This window comes from Apteryx mantelli, chromosome 6, assembly GCF_036417845.1.
Source record: "Apteryx mantelli isolate bAptMan1 chromosome 6, bAptMan1.hap1, whole genome shotgun sequence".
NCBI classification, from domain to species: Eukaryota; Metazoa; Chordata; class Aves; order Apterygiformes; family Apterygidae; genus Apteryx; species Apteryx mantelli.
In genome coordinates this window covers 11,201,022-11,221,017 of record NC_089983.1, presented here as the reverse complement: position 1 = coordinate 11,221,017, position 19,996 = coordinate 11,201,022, and the positions used below count along the sequence as shown (strand labels likewise).

Below are 19,996 nucleotides of genomic sequence, written 5' to 3'. Positions count from 1 at the left end.
AAGCTGTTAAATCCTACTGAGCACAGGATGCAAAATACATAGCATAAAAAACTGACTGGGGATGCCAAAGACAGGCCTTCCATACAAAAGCTGTTAGATCTTTCTGCCTGTCTCATAGTCATCAGGTCTCTCTTGTTGTGTTATTTACTTCCTTTTCTTTGAGGAGGTTTTAAGATCTGACATTTCGTATATTTTACTTTGTAGTTCTCCCAAGAAAGGAGCTCTCCTAACAGTATATGAGGTGTCCTGGGATAATCTGGCTATGAGAGTTTGCCAGCAGCTTAATGCTGATGCTCTGTTGCTTAGCAAATAAGTCTGGAATTCCTAGTATGAGATGAATTTCTTACAGTTTTGCTATCTTAGAAAGCAGCTGGACTTCATGGGCAGCCAGACTGAGGCACGGTTGTCTATAAGCACATGATACAATTAAAACATTTATTGTATGCCTTATGCATAAGTCATGTGTTTCTCTAACCAGATAGGCAGGGGAGAGCTTAGGTAGAAATATTCTTGGAAGTAGAATCACAGCATTTTGGAAGGTGACTTTTCTTCCCTTTTAGAACTTGTGTTTTGTAATTTGAAGCTGTTCTGTGCTGTGCAGTCTGTTCATTCCCACCGCTGTGGGAACCATGCTGACTGTTTCATACCATTTCGCACGTCTAGGTCTCCAAAGTTCTCCTTCTAGGATCTGGGGGTCTGTCGATTGGTCAGGCAGGGGAATTTGATTACTCTGGATCCCAGGCTGTGAAAGCCATGAAGGTGAGAGAATACTCTGAAAATGTTAATCTAATTTAATCTACTTTCCCTTCTCTTAGCTAACTATGATCATCCAGCTGTCACTGAGGCAGGGAAGCTGGTGAGAATTAATGACTGTAGGTAAATCTAACTATTTTCTTCTCTTTGTGAATTTGTTGGTTGAGTGATCTGAGTTAACTACTCAGAATTATCTACCAGAGAGAAATTTCCTTGAGTTTGCATTGCAATCTTTAAGCAGTTTGTTATTTGTGGTGTGTGACTAGTCACTCTAGGCTTGTCGTATTGTCCTGTGCTCTGGTCGAATGAATGTAGATGAAGAGGAATACAGCCAGCAACATCTGAGCTGAAATTACTGAAACTTTTGTGGTATGCAGACATACTGCAAGGCTGAATACTGAAAAAGGCTGAACTCTTGACTGCTATCAAGACTGATATGCACAAGATTTTGAGCCCCTTATCAAGGCAATTTTTGTAAATGATATATATATTTTATTTTAAATGGGATAAAATTTTAAAGTTTATATATTCCAAGCTTTGTTCCCAGAATAAATTCATAATCTTAAAAGGAATGAATGAAAAATCATTCTTTGGGATGAATTTTGTCCAGCAAACTTATTACCTAGTTTCTGTTGTTCCTTTTCTGAAGATTGTAGGGATGTATGTTTACTGGGATGAACAAAAATGCACGTGTACTCCTGTATGTGCCTGAGAAATGCATGCTTTTGAGGAGGTCCTTGTGCATGTTTTGCTTGTGGCCTCCTGCATAGTTAACGTGCGTGGTGGGTTTCTGCATGCCATTCCTAAGTGAATGCATAGTTCAGTTGGGTCCTTGCGTTGAAAGGCTCAGCTCCAGCTCTGGCTGTTTCATGCTGCAAAAGTGCAAAGCCTCTAGAAAGGGTGCTAGGAGAAAAGCTCACGCTAGGAGAAGGGGCAGCAGAAGGACGTCAGTATGCCTGCAATGGGGTTACCGCTGGTTATGTAACAGTGGCATGGTGAGATGTGATTCTTGTCCAACCTCATGTGAAGGAGGAGAGCTTGCAGAGCTCTGACAGATCCAGAACAAATGTAGCAGCTGCCTTCAGACAAGGTGAAGATTGTGAGAAGGTCCCAGGCCAGTCTGACTTAAGTCAGGCCCACTCCGTTCCTGTGCTGACCCTAGAGTTAGCAAGGGGAAAAGTCAATAAGAGTAATCTTAAAATTGATCTGGGGTAGGTCAGGGTTGAATCCCAATCTTACGACACATCTGGTATTGCATATGCTTTGTTTGTGTCCTGTATTGATACTGCTAGCTACTAGTTTGAAGTGGCCACATCATGAAGAAGACAAGAACAAATTAGGAGTGGATGGTGCCAGAGTTGGTGAGCACAAATAAGAAAGTTGGAAAGAAGGCCGCTCTCTTGCCTTCATTTTCTCTTTCGTCCTTCAAACTCAGCTCCAGTTTCTGGAAGAGAAAGTTTTTTATGATAAATCTCCCTAACTTGACCTTCTGCAGTGCTCTTTCCCTTCCTGTGGCCCCCAGCCAGCTGCTCTGATCTGCAGGCTCATCAGCCATTCCAGCGGCAGCACTTGCTCTTCCTGACCTTGCCTCCAGCAGTGTGATTTACAGCTGTGTGCAGGAGAGGAGGCAGGTGGCCAGTGGCTGCCAAGGGAAAGCTGCAGAGTATGGATGGGAGACAACAGGGACAGGTAATAGGAGACAAAAGCGATTTCTTTCCCCTTAGACTTTCTGCTTTTTTTCTTCTTTTAAATAATCGATATTGATTCTTACTGCTGGGCATTCTGCTTCACTCTGCTGCTTTCTGCTCTTCTTCCTAGTCTGTTAGACCCCAGTGCATTTTAAGACAAGTGCTGTTGTTTGCATTTAGTCCTATACAGTTGAGTGTGTCTCTTTTTAAGAGTAAAACCCTTGTGGAGCTGGGCCTCCCCCCCGGTCAGTGGATTTGTATTTGCAAGAATGTTCATGAGAGGCAGGAACATCCCATGAAGAGCAGGGCCTGGGAGCATCTGTGGATAATAGCAACTGGCTCATGGTCATCTGAAAAACCTTCTTGTTTACTTGCTTTGGGGATTCTCCCAACTGTTCTGAATACAGGTGGGTATTATACAAAAAGAGGAGCCCTCCTGGAGTGTTATTAATTCACTGTTTTAATTAAGTTGTGACAAAGATCTCCAACCAAGATGGAGGATCATTGCACAGAGTGCTGTGAGCTTATTAAAAAAAAAAAAAAGAAAAAAAGAAAAAAAGGCAGAAGTTGAAGGAAAGGGTTGCACGGGCAAACAAGTGGATTAAAATCCAGCATCCCAAACAAATGGGCCTGAGGATGTGGTATCAGTAAAACGTGTCTCTCTTAGCACAGTGGGCATTAATTCTGCTCATTAATTATCTTCCTCATCACTGCCAGCTGGTCCTTAAGACGCCTTGCCCCAGATAAGTAGGAAATCAAGGGCTGAGATGTGTGGCTGCTCCAGCTCATTGGAAAGTGATGTTTCTTCCCCCTCCCCTTTCATTGCAACAAAAATATAACCATGAATTTCTAAGTACATTTATCAGAGAAGGATGTTTTGGTCAGAAAACTATCCTTCTCCCTCTGCACTGCCATGAAAATTACCCAGTTTGATTTTTCTCTAAAACCCCAATATTTTCCATAACAGTTTAATCTCTTCTTTTCCTGCCCTGCTCCACACATGTCCAAGGAAAGCATACTGCTTTGTTCAGTGAAAAAATCCAACTTGCCATGAGAAAAAGTGTCAGAAATTTATAGCCAGTCCTTAAAGTGGTTTTTTAAGTTGTCAAAGGAAAGTGAAGAAATGTTATTCAGTGTCTGAACTTAGTAGGCAGAGAGAACATTGTGTAAGAATCCCACTGCTCCAGCTGAGCTATATATTTGTTCCCACAAATAATTGGTTAAATAATCACAAATTTGAACCAAACACAGAAAAATCCTGTGGTGTTTTCGTATTGTTTGTGAACTGAGGGGAAAATAGCAGGTTCTGTATGGGTCCCAGTAATGCTTCCATAGCATTTGCTTGGGGAATGGCTGACTTCAGCCTCCAACCCTCTTTCTATTTGTTTTTTATTCTTTTTTTTTTACCAGTTCTGATCACAGTTCCTATTTGTTCTGAAAGTTTCCATTCTTGTTTCTTATCCTCCTCTCTTTCCATATAGTAAATCTTTTTCTTAAAATGTATTTTGCGTCTATAGTTAGGATTGTTTGCAAAGGATTTGTTTCTTTGTAGAAGCATATTGTCTTATAAGTTGATGGAGATGAGAATGAGTTCCCATAAAAATCAGGCCACAATCTTTTTACTTCCTGATACACCTTTTCACAAAGCAGTAATGCACTGTTCTTTATCTGTCTGTGGTTGATATGTATTTTTAAGCTTGGCCACATTCTAGTCTCATGACTATTAGCCAGACTTGGTTAGCTTCCTCATTACCCGCTAATACTTCAAGAGAGAGTTGATAATCTCAGCTCTGCCCTAAACTTTTGCCTTATTGTGAAAATTGGAGTGAAATTCTGCCTGTAGCTGGGAGGGTGGCAAAACTCACTGGTATAGCAGGAGACAGATTATAAACTTTAGTTTCTCTTTATCTCAATTTCTTATCTGTGACAGAAGAAAAAATAGTGTGTTTATTTGGTGAACCTTTGCCTTGCACATAGAGGCAGACTCCGTCTTTTATTACATACAGTATCAAATAAAAGGGTTTGGGAGAAGGTTTTTCGCAGTTACATGTTCTGAAGTAACACTTAAAGACCTTCTTCAAGTCTTTTCGAGTCTACAAAAAGAGACCTCAGACCAGTATAGAGTTTTATTGCTGCTATCTTCTGTATAAATGGAGGTGATAACACCAGGAAAATTAAAGTCTCTTTCTGGAAAATCTAAAAATGTATTCTTGTACTTTTACTACTGGGTACAAAAATTTGAGAGCTATTCAGATACCTATGATCAAAGAGCTATTGCTTGGCAAGAAAAGACATGGTTTTTGATTAAAATTACTTTGTTTTGTCATTTTTGGTCTGACTTCCAACAGAAATACAACATACGTGATTATGCTGGTGTGTCTTCCAGTCTCCCCCATGTAACTTCTGAACATATTAAACAATTTCAAACAAATTCTTGAATTGGGAGGGAATCTCCATTCCCTCAAGTTTCACAGAAGTAGAGGACAAAAGGAAAGAATCAGTGTCACGTCAGTCTGTTACAAGATACCAGGAGTCCGTTATGGGAGGAAGCCATAAGGAACCAGGCTTTCTAAATTCTTCTCTTAGTGGCATTGCTTGTTGAAGGCCATCTCCTTGCTGCTGATAATGCTGTTAGCTCTTTTTCCACATATACATAAATTTAATGCAGACTTTCATTTTTCAGGAAGAAAATGTGAAAATCATTCTCATGAATCCCAATATCGCTTCAGTGCAGACCAATGAGACTGGCTTAAAGCAAGCTGATGCTGTCTATTTCCTCCCCATCACTCCACACTTTGTTACAGAGGTCATCAAGGCTGAGCGGCCTGATGGATTAATTCTGGGCATGGGTGGCCAGACAGCTCTCAACTGCGGTGGGTACAGTATAGGCGCCTCTGCTCTCCTTGCAGCTGAACTCATTGCTCTCGCTACATGTTCAGCTGACTTCTTTTCTACAGAAATGTAAGACCCATGTACCTGATACATTGTCCAGGTTACCACAGGGAATGGGCAGAGATGCTGACTGTGGGTCAATGAGTAATTGTTAAGCTGTGAACATTATATCTAATGGCTATTTTAGATACTTAAAAAGTAATTTGGGTATTCTGCTTTGCAGCTGAAGTCTGTTATCATAGTTGGATTGGGGATATTCTAACTATAAACACTGATCTGATGAGTGAGCACCTTGAGGCAGACACCAAAATGAAAAATTAGTTGCATTTAACTCCTTGCAACAGTATCCAATAATGCTGATCTGTTTTGGATTGCGGATGATGGCCAAACAGTAACTTCACCTCAATTTTAGGCCAGAAGCTTTCACTTTATGGCTCTGAGTTTTAATACTGACAAAGAATAGTAAAATTATGTGTTGATGAGGCCAGATAAGCAGTCAGCTAGTCAGATATCTTCTGGATACTTTCTTCTTCATCCACCGTCAGTCCTCAAAACTCTGGCTTGGCTTGTGCTGCAGGAGTGGAACTCTTCAAGCAAGGAGTGCTGCAGGAGTACGGTGTGAAGGTCCTAGGTACATCAGTTGAATCCATCATGGCTACAGAGGATAGACAGCTCTTTTCCAACAAACTGACTGAGCTGAATGAAAAGATTGCTCCTAGCTTTGCAGTGGAATCGGTAAATCAGACAATTTTGAAGATGTGGTTACTGTTGCCTGTTTGAGTTATTAAAAAAAAAATAGTTTTGTTTGGTGAATGCTTAATACAGCTGTGGACACTGTAGCTTGTACACTTTCATCAGCACTCCACAGTGATTGATGTTGGTTCACAGTGATTTAGAATGGGTGAGAACAAAATTAAGCACTTGGAAAGTATAAGCTAATTTAACCATTGACAAGAAAAGTAAATTAGGTTGGGATCATATCTGTGCTGCAGTACAAAAATATATACCATTTCAGTGGCTACTTTTTATTTATTTTTTTATCTTGCGCAAGCCGTATAGCCTTAGGATTTCAGGTCCTCAAAATCAGCACTACTGAAATCCCTCCTGAAGATGAAAGAGTGAAAAAGTAATTGGTTTAGTGGGACGGCCTGTTTGAGTTTGGAGGAAGCTCTTAAACAGAGATGTCTGTTGGAGGGGTTATTTGATACTATAGTCTGGGAAGACAGACCAGGTAAGGACATTTCCTTGGGAAGTCAGCAGGGAAGTCGACACGTAACTTAAGGACAAAAGTCACTTCTTGGAGTCCATGTTCCCATTTTCTGCTGCTTCGCAGAACAAAGCAATGTTACAAAGCTGAGTTAATTCTTTTTCTTTTGTCTTCAGACAGTGTAGTGTCTTACCGATGAGATTTCCAGTTAAATGAGCAAATGTAGTTGAAGACTATTCAGCTTAGTTGTTATCATTGCCTCTGAAACGTATTCCACTCTGCTTTAAGGTTGAAGATGCTTTGAAGGCAGCTGAAAAGATCAGCTACCCTGTCATGATACGTTCTGCTTATGCCCTTGGTGGTCTGGGATCAGGCATATGTCATGATAAGGAGAGTCTGCTGGATCTTGGTATCAAGGTATGCCTGCAATTGCAAACCCTAGGAATGGAGTCAGGACCTCTGATTTTTAGATATTCTTCTAATAGTTACAAACAGTGGAGGTTGTACATACCCTATGTTTGTCCCTAAAATGTTACCATGATAGCTTCTAATGTCCTCTTTTCCTAATTCCTGCTACTAACTTGGGTAATGCAAATGATTATATGACACATCAGTTAAATTCACCAGAAATTAATCATAATTTGAGCAAACGTTTCAATAATCTTGATCAAAAAAGAAACATAATAGACTCCTTCCACCTGCCTTCGGGAGTGAATGGCACGTGAAAGATGTTGAGAGAGTTGAAACCTCTGAAGAGCTCAGTGCTAACATAGGATCAGGGACAGAAGAGCTAGGAGGCTTGGGCCTCTGCTGTGTTTCCATCTAAATGTGGTGTTTTTGCTGGGTCGAAAGCTCATGTAGAAATTTAACAGGACAACACTTCAATATTTGACATTGGCCAGCTGTCTCTGGCTAAGAAGTGACAGTTGTCTTTTTGTAGGAAATCTGGGATTGTTTTCTTTAAATTTGCTGTGAAAAGTAAACAGGTAATTGCAGGGGGGAAGCCTTTTTTCTGGCAAAAATGCTGAATTTTAAGAAAAAATATCAAATTGTCTTTAAAAACCTTGGTTTTCTGTTTTTCCTGATTTGCTGAGGTTCTTAATCCTTCATGAATCTCTAGAAAGAAACACTGCTGATGCCAGCAAGAAGAGCTCTATGTGAAAATTACTTTTTTATATTCCCCTACACTGCTGTCATGCTAACAAATTTTGGGCCCAGTGTGCAGAGTGCTGAACAAATACCTGCTCGGGCAGTGTCTGTCCCAGGGAGTCTCAGGGACAAGACAGACAGGAACAGGAGAGAGATGGGCGCAGTAACCCCATGTTATGGATTGACGGCTGAGGTTGGGACCACTGCTTGCTCAAGCTTACACATGGTCTTTATTCAGAAAAAGCAGAAACTTACTCAGAGACCTCTGAGTACAGCTGTCTGAAAGGTTTCTGTCAAAACATTTTTCAGTAGGAAATCCTGTTTTTGATCAGCGTTTCTTTTTGTTAACGAAAATGTTTTTGAATGTCTCCATTTCTCTCTGAAAATATGTAAAACAACAACTCTTTATAAACATCTTATTTTCTGTAAAATTTTAGGGGTGGTGCAATTCATATTTTTAGTAAAATGTTCATATTTCTTAAACCTCCCTTTTTTTCTACCAAAAGTCTGATTCTGTTTTACTATTTAAGTAAAGATTTCTGTTTTTTTTTTTTTTTTTTTTTTTTTCAGAAATAATGCTAAAGGAACTTCAACATTTTGAATAAAGAACAATATTTCAAAATTTACAATGTAAAATAATTTGGGTATTTTTGGATTAGCTTGACTCTTGGCTCTCAATTCCACAGCTCAGCAGAACCTCCGTTCTTTCCTTTTCAATTAAGAAGGTGATTTGTGGTATTTCTATGAACCAGATTTTCAAACGCTGGACTTCAGGCGTGACTGACTTGGTATATAATTCAGATAACTGAACACCTGTAGGCATATCTTTTCATAGCACAGCCAATTTAAGTAATCTGGTCTTGAGGTGATGTCTCCTGAGTCAGCTAGTCTTGAGTAACAGGAGGCACTAGAGAGTACTGCAGGAGCAGCACAGATTGCGTTACAGGCACAGCTGGGTGTTCCCTTGTAGCACCTCCAATTCGGCGCCTGTTCAGCGAAACGGCCAACTGGGTGGGTGTGAAGTACCACTCCTCTAGCCTAGACTTTTTTGTGTGAGTTCAACAACTGAGCTAAGGGCAATGTTTGAGTTACAGCTTGAGCTAGCTGTGCAGAGGGGACAAGACTGAAGACTGATTCATGGGCAGCATTAAAAAAGAGAAGTTTTGTAAAGGATGGATTGATAATGTGCCCGTTACTTTCTAGGATTTTAAGTGAGGTATGATTAATGTTTTATGTCTGCTAATATTAAGGCTATTTATTCACTTAGATAATACTCATTTACCAACAAACTATATTTTTCATTTTTGTCTCCTGTGCTGAGGAGTGCTTTCAAGAATAGTTTAAGAATAAATCATGAATCTTGCTTCTGGTTAGTATGCCAATGATAAGCAGCATTATTAGTGCTATTAATTAAGCAGTGTTTGCTAGCACCTCCCATTGCTTAGTCATTTAGCTTTCTGCAGAGTTGTCCACCAGAAGTTCATGGATCTACCCACATACACAACATCAAGCATGTGTCTGTTGCAGGATTGGAGTCTTAGATATTTTTATATTTCTATTCATTATCTATATGCCATTGCAAGCTCAAATGCCTTGCCGTTTTTTTTCTGCCATCTAATCACGTAAATATTTTCTGTGCCTTTCAAATGAAGCTCATACAAAATTATTAAAAAAAACAAAACAAAACAACCAACAACACATAAGGTGCTTGTGATCATTGCTATAAACTTTGCTTATCTTCATCTTTCATTTTTTGTGTTGGTCTGGGATGTCTGCAGAGGTGCCACAGAACCTTAAATATGAGAACATGTTCTGGTAAGGTTTTCTTACTGTTTGTTTTCTCTAACATATCCCCAGGCATTTGCAATGACTAACCAAATTCTGGTGGAAAAGTCAGTTGTTGGCTGGAAGGAGATAGAGTATGAAGTTGTGAGAGATGCTGCTGATAACTGTATTGCTGTCTGCAATATGGAAAACATTGATGCTATGGGAGTCCACACAGGTAGGCTTGGGTGCACCGTAAATGCTCACCGTAAATGGCTCTTTTCACATTTCCATGTAGTGCCCTTCTGCCTGCCATAGTTGATGTAGTTGTGTGGTCAGCGGGGTGGGCTCTAGGAGTGCTTATTAGGCGTTGGGTACCTCTAGTTTGGGTATCAAGCAGATTTTGCTAGGCTGAACCTACTGTTATGATCCCATTTTCCACAAGATTACCAGTCTTCTCCAAAATCCAGTGCTGGGACTCCATCTGTCTATGGCTTTCATTGCACCCACAGTTTGAATGTCCGTTTAACTTTGTTGCTGGGAATAAGTTAGCAAAGAAAGTGACCTATGTGGCTAACATCTACTGCCACTGAAGTGCTTCTCTTTTTCCTTCTCTTGCTGACTTGTGATAAACAGGGGATTCTGTTGTAGTGGCTCCAAGCCAGACGCTCACTAATGAGGAATTTCAGATGCTGAGGGATCGTGCCATCAAGGTTGTCCGTCATTTGGGCATCGTGGGAGAGTGTAATATCCAGTTTGCTCTGCATCCAACTTCCCTGGACTACTACATCATTGAAGTTAATGCCAGGCTCTCGAGAAGTTCAGCTTTGGCATCCAAAGCCACAGGGTAAGATTATTAAAAAAAATAAAAATAAAGGGGGGGAGGGAGGGAGGGAGGGAGGAGAAGCACACAAAGAGAAAATTATGGCAAGGGACTTGGATCAGTGTATTATTTAAATGTGTAAATGACAGCTGCAAGGAAGAAGAGTTCCTACATCAGCTCTCCATGCAGTTAAGACAAAGAGGCACAGGCTTAATTTGCAGCAAGGAAGACTGAAAGTTGGCTGTTAGGGAGAACTGTGGGGCAGTGTGGGCAGTCGGGGGTGGAGTTCTGGATGGGACGTTTCTAAGAAAAGTTCCTCTCAGCATCTTCTAGGAAAGACCCTGGGAGAGCTGGTCCTGCTGTGAGATGGAGGAACGAGTTAGTGACCTCTCAAGGTCTGTTCCCACCTGCTGATGCTATTACTGCAGAAAATGGAAAAGCTCTTGGGGGCAGAGGGGAAAGCAAGGGAGCCTAATAGCTGTCCTTACGAAGCATCTCCACTATATCCGTATGTTGGCCACAAATTATCTCTGGGACCCAGAGGACATAGTTATTAATGAGCTGTCTGTCAGATTGACGCAAATGGTATTGCTAGCTGCCTTTGTTTTGTTGGCTAATCATAAACTAATCAAGATAAGGATGGTCAGAGCAGGCTGTTTAGAAATTGGCTTCTTAATTGCACTTTGCAGATGCTGTTGAGAGGTGCAAATTAATCTCTAATTTGCAGTTCTCAACAACTCTTGTGGTTGGTGAAGTGCCATAGCAGACTGGAGATGAGCCATGATAGTGGACACTGGGCATTTGATTGTTTTCTTTCGGATGACAGACGTGCAGCAAAACATACCTGTGTGTGTCTGGTCCCGCTGTGGCACATATTTTAAGTAGCGGCTTTGCAGATACACAGCCAGCCCCAGACCTAGGTAGGTAGCTCTACAGCGAGTTATGGTAGGAAGCTGGACAAGGGCTGCTGTGCTTGAACACTGTAATCTTCCATGGCGTTGAGGAGGTGAAGTCACCTCACATCTGTTTAATTTGATCCACTCCTGGGATTCTCAAAAAACAAGAAGGGTCTTTTGAATAGTGGAAGTGCTGGAGCTGGTTGTGCTATGGAGGACTTGGTGTTGAGAGCTTGGTCTCTCTTTGGGTGTGACAGAAGCAGTGGGGGTTTCCTCAGAGCTATTGCACGTGGATTGTCCTGACTGGAAGCTGCCCAAGCAAGTCATGGTGAAGCTGGCTTTGATAGAAATATAGGAGTAGGGTCTGGAGAGAAACAACTGTCTGCCCAGGGGAAGGTACCAAAAGGCATGTTTGGATTTGGCTTGTGAGCCAGTACAATACCTGGATTCAGATAGCTAAATCACAGAATCACAGAATCACTGAGGTTGGAAGGGACCTCTGGAGATCATCTAGTCCAACCCCCCTGCTCAAGCAGGGTCACCTAGAGCACATTGCACAGGATTGCATCCAGGCGCATTTTGAATATCTCCAGAGAAGGAGACTCCACCACCTCTCGGGGCAACCTGTTCCAGTGCTCTGTCACCCTCACAGTGAAAAAGTTTTTCCTCATGTTAAGATGGAAGTGTCTGTGTTTCAGTTTGTGCCCATTGCCTCGCGTCCTGTCGCTCGGCACCACTGAAAAGAGTCTGGTCCCATCCTCTCGACACCCTCCCTTCAGATACTTGTACACGTTGATAAGATCTCCTCTCAGCCTTCTCTTCTCCAGACTAAACAGGCCCAGCTCTCTCAGCCTTTCCTCATAAGAGAGATGCTCCAGTCCCCTAATCATCTTTGTGGCCCTCGGCTGGACTTGCTCCAGTAGTGCCACATCCCTCTTGTACTGGGGAGCCCAGAACTGGACGCAGTACTCCAGATGGGGCCTCACCAGGGCTGAGGAGAGGGGGAGAATCACCTCCCTCGACCTGCTGGCAACACTCTTCCTGATGCACCCCAGCATACCATTGGCCTTCTTGGCCACAAGGGCACGTTGCTGCCTCATACTTAACTTGGTGTCCACCAGCACTCCCAGGTCCTTCTCAGCAGAGCTGCTTTCCAGCAGGTCAACCCCCAACCTGTACTGCAGATGATTTCCTGCAGATGATGCCAGTGACTGGTGGTCTCAAATATCCTGTTTCAGTGAAGGAACGAAAGACTCTGGAAAAATTAAGGGGGAGGGAATGTGTATGGTATCCTAGTTAAGAAGGCTTTTGGCTGAGGACTGTTTCTTATGCCGTTGATGCAGCACCTCATACTACAGGGCTATAGTTGTTTTTGCAGTGTGTATTTTATAATAATCAGAGTGGCTCAGCTGTCAGTACTGGTCATGAAAAAAGTATGTGGCATAAGAAGTAAATGTAGGGAATATTGTAGGTAACTTTTCAAGATGAGATTTTTCTTCTTATACTGGAATAAAGTAACTTGTCTGCCCGCTGATGAGGCCTTTCCAGCCAACTGGAAATTATGAAGAACAACATCCTTAGCACAATGAGAACAACAGACAGTTCTGCAGGTGACTCGCTGCATTTCCTCTGCTCCAGCCTGGCCAGTATCAGCTTCACAGACCAGTTGTCACTCTTCCTGCTGGTACCCTGGAGCTACATCCGATGCTATGTAGACTGCCTAAGTCCCCAAATAGCAAATTTCCCTCTTCTTCTGATGCCAGGATTCAAACAAAAAGTAACATTTAGGAGGCTTGGGGGAAACCCATAACTTTGCCTTTGAGGAAAAAGAGAAAAGAAAAGCGAAAAGACTGTTTTGGGTTTTTTTTTTGGTTTGTTTGTTTTTATGGGGGGGAGGGGTTGAAGGTTGTGTGTTTTTTTTTTTTTTTTTTTTTTTTTTCCCCTTTTTTATTTTGTGTGCTAAATGAGATACCGTGAACTCTGGTGCCATCTGTGCTGTTGCCAAGTTCTTGCCAGAGAGGTTGTATTGTTCTCACACTGGCCACTGAGCTGAGGTGGTTAACCTGGCTGCTTCCCAACTGATGAGGCTGCACACATGCATGTAATGGTCCACGCACACCAGTGACCTTCCCAGCCCTGGCCGGAGAATGTCCAGACACTGCTGCAGCCCTGAGGTATCGAGGATGTCTCGTGCAGGTATAAGGTGGAGTTGTTCTGTTCTGAAACAAGATATGCCATAGAAATGCCGCAAACCTGGTGCTACCACAAGAAGATACCCTGATCTTCCACTTTGGGTGGTTGTTCGGCCACGGGGCCAGGCCAGGTCAGGTCACATGTGGATATAGCTGTGTGAGAGATACCTGGGTGTCTGAGCTGGAGTCATGTGGTTTGCTCTTCAAGAAGTCTGTCCTTTAGGTTATTAGGCAATTAGTCTGTCTAACTGTTTATACTGGTAGACTGTCTGTGGCTTCAACCAAGCAGGGACTGTGTCACCTTGCCATGTGCAAAGTATAGTCCAGCCCGTCAGGAGCTCAATGTTTAAAGAAAAACAACAACCCAACCACCCGTAGTTCTAATTTGACACGTAAAGAAGCGAGGCAGGGCGGTTAAGAAGCCATATTGAGAGGAAGTCAGTGGCAAAGCCAGGAACCAAATCCAAATGTCCTGAACCTTAGGGCCACAGCTTAAGCTTCTTGGGGCCACAGCTTAAGCTTAAGGCTTTTTTTTTTTTTTTTTTTTTTTTTTAAACAACTGTTTCCTGCCTTTAGTCTCTGGATATGAAGGATACAATTTTCTTAGTAAGCCTCAGACTCATTTCTCAGATGAGCTGTGCTTAACAATCTGTGTACCAGGAACAGTGAGCTGTTGCAATTCACTTCTGCAAGTAATTTCATTAAAGCAAATTCAGAGGATTACGAAGCTTCCTTGTCGTTTGCAGCACCAGCCACAATATTAAAGTGTTTCCCTCTCTACCATTCTCTACCTCCCCTCTCTGGCAGGTATCCGTTGGCATTCATTGCTGCCAAAATTGCCTTGGGGATCACCCTACCAGAAATCAAGAACGTGGTGACAGGAAAAACCTCTGCCTGCTTTGAGCCCAGCCTGGATTACGTTGTTACCAAGATACCCCGCTGGGATTTGGACCGTTTTCAGGGTACCTCCAACCAGATAGGAAGCTCCATGAAAAGTGTGGGAGAGGTGAGTGTGAAACCTCTCCGCTTCCTTTACCTTCCATCACTGGAGAAAGTCATTTCTCTTTCTCCGACACCCACAGGATATCTAATTTCCTAGGCCTAAATAAGCCACACTGCTTGGGAAAACTGACTTTTGAAGATATTTATTCAGCTCAACTGAGTTTTGCCCAGCACTGTATTCAATGGGTATGAGTTAGGACTCTGTGATCTTGGACATTACGGTATGGATTCATAAATTGTTGTTGTTGTTATTTTTTTTTAAAGGAATAAAGAGTCCACTTCAGATTGCCTGAGGTTGACTTCATTCTTAACATGCACTAAAGGACTCCCAGATTTATTTTTTGTTTGGAGTTCTATAGCTGTGGTTAAATAGAGTATAGCTTTTAGAATTGTAGTTTAAGATTTCAGCGATGTTCATTTTCAGTAATTTTCAGTCCTTGTTAAAACCACGTGCCTAATTTCAGCGTACTTCTGCCCTTGAAAACAAAGCACAGCATGTAATCTTGCTCTAAAGTTGACTTACTGCTCTTAGATTGTGATTATGTCTCTTATATCTGGAACATGACAGTGTGACTTCTAAACCCTGATTTTTTTTAAGGTGTCTGGGACATTAACAGCATTTTCAGACCAACTTTTAAGAGGAGCAAAATGGGTAAATTATCCATCTAATTAGTTAATTACATGTTATCAACCAACGCAAAATAATTGCGTATTTTGTTGGCTGCCTTTTTTTTTTTTCCCTAATGCATTTCAAGTAGCTATTCTATTAAATTATTTTGACACATGAGACCTTTCCAACATCAATTCTACCTTGTGCAGACAACAAGCCCTCGTCACAACTGGAAGGATTAATTAGAACTTTGTTTTCCTGTGGCAATTTTTACTTTTAATGGTGAAAAGGTTTTTCAGAGACTTGATGCTTACGCAGATTTTTTTTTTTTTTTTCCAGATTAACCCTCTCTGCTTAGAGGTTTTTACCACCTTCTGCAGAGCTGGGGTTCCCAAATACAGTTACCTAGTGCGCTATCAGCTGTAAATGCTTCCTGGCCATATGCATTTGCAGGAGGAGTTATTGAGTCCCTCCAGGGGTTGTATATCACAAAAGAGAACCGCATGAAACCACTGTGCTTCTTGGGATGGGACGCCAGTGCGGGGCTCCCTGTCCCCCTCCTTAGCTTGGAAGCCCCTTCCAGTTTCCAGATGCGGAAACAGCAACAGCTGGGTAGAGGGAAGCGGGAGATACAGGAAGAGTCAGTGCTTCAGCCGTCCTGCTCTGTGACTGCCGCGGGGTGAACTGCGGGGTGGTGGTGAAGCTGAGGCCTTGCAGCTTGCTCCTGGTGGAGGCAGTCAGCAAAAGGTTAACCTCTAGGACCTGCGAATAAGACAGGGTGTCTTTGAAGCAAAGAGCTTCTTGCAGCTGTATCTCTATTAGTATGGCACAGCAGTCTCCCTACGCCCAGACCTGAAATCAGATCGCAGCACCTACTGCATTTTTATTAATTGAATGGTCTGGTCTGGCCTGGTTTTTCCTGAGCTCTGTTGTGCTGGGCAGTGGAGCTGTGAGAAAAGAGAAAACAATGTTATTTTTTTCCCTGACACTTTTCAGTGCTGTGTTTGAGATTTTTGGCTGTTAGGGTTACGTTGCCCTGGGAAATAAAGATGTAGAAAATTGAAAAAGGTCTTTGTTACCTCACAAATTTTTACGCAGAAAGGCTTGTTTTCTTATTAGTTCTGGTGTCAAGTTTGAAGGAGGGAAGCTCCTGTGCTGCCTTACCAGAAAGGAGTAATGTTTAAGACAGTCTTCATAGGGGAGTGTCACCATTAAATGTAATTTAAAGGGAAAGGAACAGACTTCTGAACCTTAAAATTCCCACTGTGGGTTTCCATCTCTGACGGGCTGTTGAACAGAAATGTCTCTCTGTATTACTACGTGCATGCTGTTGCATAATGCTTTCCTCTACTAAAGCACTTCAAAGCATTTTACAGAGGAGAGCAGCAACTTCCTTTATTTTACAGATAGGGAGACCACAGCACAGAGTCACTTCTCTGAAATTCCCCATTGCTAATTATGAGCAGAGTCAGACCTACAGCTGGGACTCTCACGGCTCAGTCAGCTGCGCCTGCCGTAAAGCCAGCGTGGCTCTCTCAGGGAGGAGGTCTGAAGGCTGTGATCTTTCTGGATGCCAGTTTAGTCCGTCTTTATGGTTGAAATTTGCAGCCGTCTGTTATTCAGAGGCTAGCAGGGCAGCGGCTCACCGTGCCTAATGCAGAAGTGCTCTCCGTTGCAGGTCATGGCTATTGGCCGCACTTTTGAAGAGAGCTTCCAAAAGGCCTTGCGAATGTGCCACCCCTCCGTGGATGGCTTCACTGCGCGTCTGCCCATGAACAAAGCCTGGCCAGCCAACTTCGATCTCCAGAAGGAACTCTCGGAGCCGTCCAGCACTCGGATATACGCGATGGCCAAGGTAACAAAAGATACAAAGCCCTTGACTTATGCCCCTTGAATATTACAAGTTACATGCTTGGATCAGCCAAGGTGACAGAGCTAGAGTATTCTTTACCCCCTTGCTTTTCTCACTCATGCACACTGAGATCATCTTGTGTAGCACGATCCTTGCTGTTAAGGTACAGACGTTTTCTGTCGCTCATAATTTCCTCTGCAGAACACAGTAGCCGGGTGGATATACGTCTTTTACTTTTCTTGTTATCACCTGTATTTTCCTGACATCACCTGCACTTGTTGCATTCAGCAGCAGGTGTGGTCCATGCCTGTGTCTTGGCATCTCGGTCTGTAGCCGAATGCTAGTGGAAATCTGGATCTCTTTTCTTTTGCTTGCTCCTGTAATGTAATTGTTTGCTATTGTTCAGCCCTTATTTACCCTAGCATAAGCCACAGTCAAATTTGGCCGGTTTTGCAGATTTTTATTAGTTTTTGTGAAAGGAAGAAGGAAAAAAAAAAAAAGATCCTTTTGAGACATGAAACAGAGGAAGGTAAAGAATGGTAAGCTGCAATCCAAGAGAACTTTCTTTTTGCAATTGCTGTGTTGCCATGGCTTGAAACTTAAACCAAAAAAACACCCCCCCCCCCCATTTAAATTTAGCATCCCTGTTCTCTGAATCCCCTGCTGTCTGAAATAGGCTCTATGTCCCTTAGCATTCTTTCAGCCATCTCCTGTCACCTTAGGCAAATCACTTCATCTTTCAAGGCCTCCGGGTAAGGGTGGGTGTTACTGTGAGGGGAGCTGGGGTGTGAAATTTTTCTTCCCTCTGCTCCATGGTTACTGCCTGTGTGTATATCTCCTGGTAAACGTGGAGTTAGCTACTTCACAGAGTAGATGCAGTTTCACACCTTGGCTTTTCTGGAGCTAATTTGTCTGCCTGCCCATACCCTCTATGAAGAGGAGGGAACAGTTGTCTTTTATAGCCCATATGGGTTTTGTTCTTTAAGACTGCAAACCCTCCTGGAGGGAACTCCCACTTACTATGTTTTGTGCCTCTGTCTTTGTGTGGTGGAGTCTTTAAGCCCTCTATGCTCATGCGGATATACCTCACTTCATCTTCCACATAAGCGTGGAGAGCTGAGGTTGTGTTGTATTTGTAAAAAGGTTTTCACATATCTGTCCCTCTTATAAATGATCTGAACGGAAAACACAAGATGCTTCGTAAATGTATGGCCTGTCCAGCTGTTGACTCTCGCTTATCAAGCAGGGGGATGTGTGTGTTTGTAAGTATAGAACACACTTCAGCAGCTGTGCCTGGTTATTATGGCTTTCTCCTGTATCTGAGAGGAGAAACCTTGCTCGTCTCCTCTCTTAGTGGCTCAGAGGGCTTCTCTAAAGGTTAATCTTAGCCCCATGTTAGCAGAGGGGGTCTGAGGAGATGAAGGTGAGTTTGGGCCCCATTTAACACTTTGGGTGTTCCCAGCTGTTGGCATTTTCACTGGAAGTTGTTGAAAAAAGGAAGATCAAGGTCTTAATCCCTCCCTAAAAAGAGCTGCCTGTGTCTGATGCTGTGCACTAATTCATCCCCATTAATAACCGAGGCAAGCCCTGCTGTTCGGGCTTTGGCAATATCAGTACGAGGTACCTCAGGCAGCTGGGGCGGCTTGCCTGGAAATCCCTGTCCAGCTTGCTGACATTTAAAAACCAACAGCTAGTCCCCGTTAGCCCTGAGCTTTGTTTAAAACAAGATGAAGCTTCATTGCATGCCTTATTCCCCCCCTCCCACCCCAACCCCCATTACCCAGCTCTCAAGGCTTTTTGCTTTTTCTCTCTCTCCTTTTTCTGTTGGATGATGACAACAGTAAGGGTTCAGTTGAAAAGAGAGGTTGGCTCCCTTTCAGAGCTATTGCCGTTGTAACGGGACTCCCTGTTGTATGTAAAAGAAGGCAGTAGGAGAGAGGCTGAAATAAATAAGGCTAGTTCCTTGACGAAGAGTGACCCAAGCGCTGCCAGGAGATATGTTTGCCTAATGAACAGGGCTGTTCTGGTTATATCATGTCTCTTCTGGGTCCTTTGAGGGATTGTATACAGCCGGCCTCAGTAGACTTATGCTGTGGACTTGATCCTCTCTCTGTTTCACACAACGGCCTTGGTTTCCTTGTTGTCCCCATTGCAGACGTGTTAGTTTGCTCTTGAGCTCCTGTCTTCAATCAGCTAAATACTTCCTTTGGTGAGGAGCAGGGGCAGAAGGGAACAGGGTGCTGGCCCTAGAGGCAGCACTGCTCAGCCTGGAGACCAGGCCTGCGCCCGACACGCGGTGTGGAGGCAGTCCTGCAAACCCCTGGCCTCGCAGCCTGGGGCCACAAGGTCTAACAGATGGACGGTCGCGTGCAGGTGAGCAGGGCTCTGAAGTCACGCTGTCCTGCTGAAGGGTTTTGTCTTTTTGTGTGCCCCCACCCCCTGCCTGCCTTCCCTTCTTCCTTGCTTATTTATTTATTTATTTATTTAGGCCACAGACTTTCGTGTAGGTTTGAATGCAGAAAAGCAGTCTCAGAGTGATCTCCTGGGCCCCTGCTCAAAGCCTACAGGGATTTTCTGCCTGGAAGCCTGCTTTACACCTGTAGCCATGGTAGTTTGGGAGCAGCAGCTGTCTGCGAGGGTGTTCTTCTCTTCCAGTCTCCAGATTTCTGCCATAGGGGATGAAAACGATTCAGATTCTCTTCCCCACTTCCGATGAAGGGAGGGGTGGGCATTTGTCTTCTCCAGTTTTCATGAAATTCCCTAGGACTTTCAGACAAGTGTCCTAAGTAGACTCCGTGTATGTGGCCACGCTGCCTGCGTGTGTGTGAGAGAGACTGATGGCTGGAGATCCTAAAGATGTGTAAGTTTGTACATATTTTGTGAAGATACATGGCCAGAAGAAGGAGCTGCTCATGTCCCCACTCATGTTGCATGTGACCTCACCCTCCGAGCACTGAAGAACTGAGATGACAGAGCCCCTCTTATGAATTACCCTATGCCAGTATTATATCCAGGGATAAGGAAAGCTTCAATTGAAATTCGCAGTGCAGACACAAATCTATAAAAACCCCAGCCTTTGTAGTGCCACTGCTCGTGGGACTGCTGTGACAGTCCCGAACTTCATGTTGCCTGCGTCTGGAGGGCTTGTAGGCCTGTGGGTCCTAGCTG

General features: G+C 43.2%; 1 protein-coding gene across 1 annotated transcript in view; it reads left to right on the top strand.

The window, feature by feature from the left end:
- CPS1 (carbamoyl-phosphate synthase 1) overlaps positions 1–19,996 on the top strand; it is a 99,510-nt gene that overhangs the window by 31,176 nt on the left and 48,338 nt on the right. The window contains exons 13-20 of the mRNA XM_013952187.2: positions 664–759; positions 5,125–5,314; positions 5,911–6,068; positions 6,829–6,957; positions 9,547–9,691; positions 10,090–10,300; positions 14,172–14,370; positions 16,655–16,831. Coding sequence (XP_013807641.2) covers positions 664–759; positions 5,125–5,314; positions 5,911–6,068; positions 6,829–6,957; positions 9,547–9,691; positions 10,090–10,300; positions 14,172–14,370; positions 16,655–16,831 — 1,305 coding nt within the window. The remainder of the gene's footprint in view (positions 1–663; positions 760–5,124; positions 5,315–5,910; positions 6,069–6,828; positions 6,958–9,546; positions 9,692–10,089; positions 10,301–14,171; positions 14,371–16,654; positions 16,832–19,996) is intronic.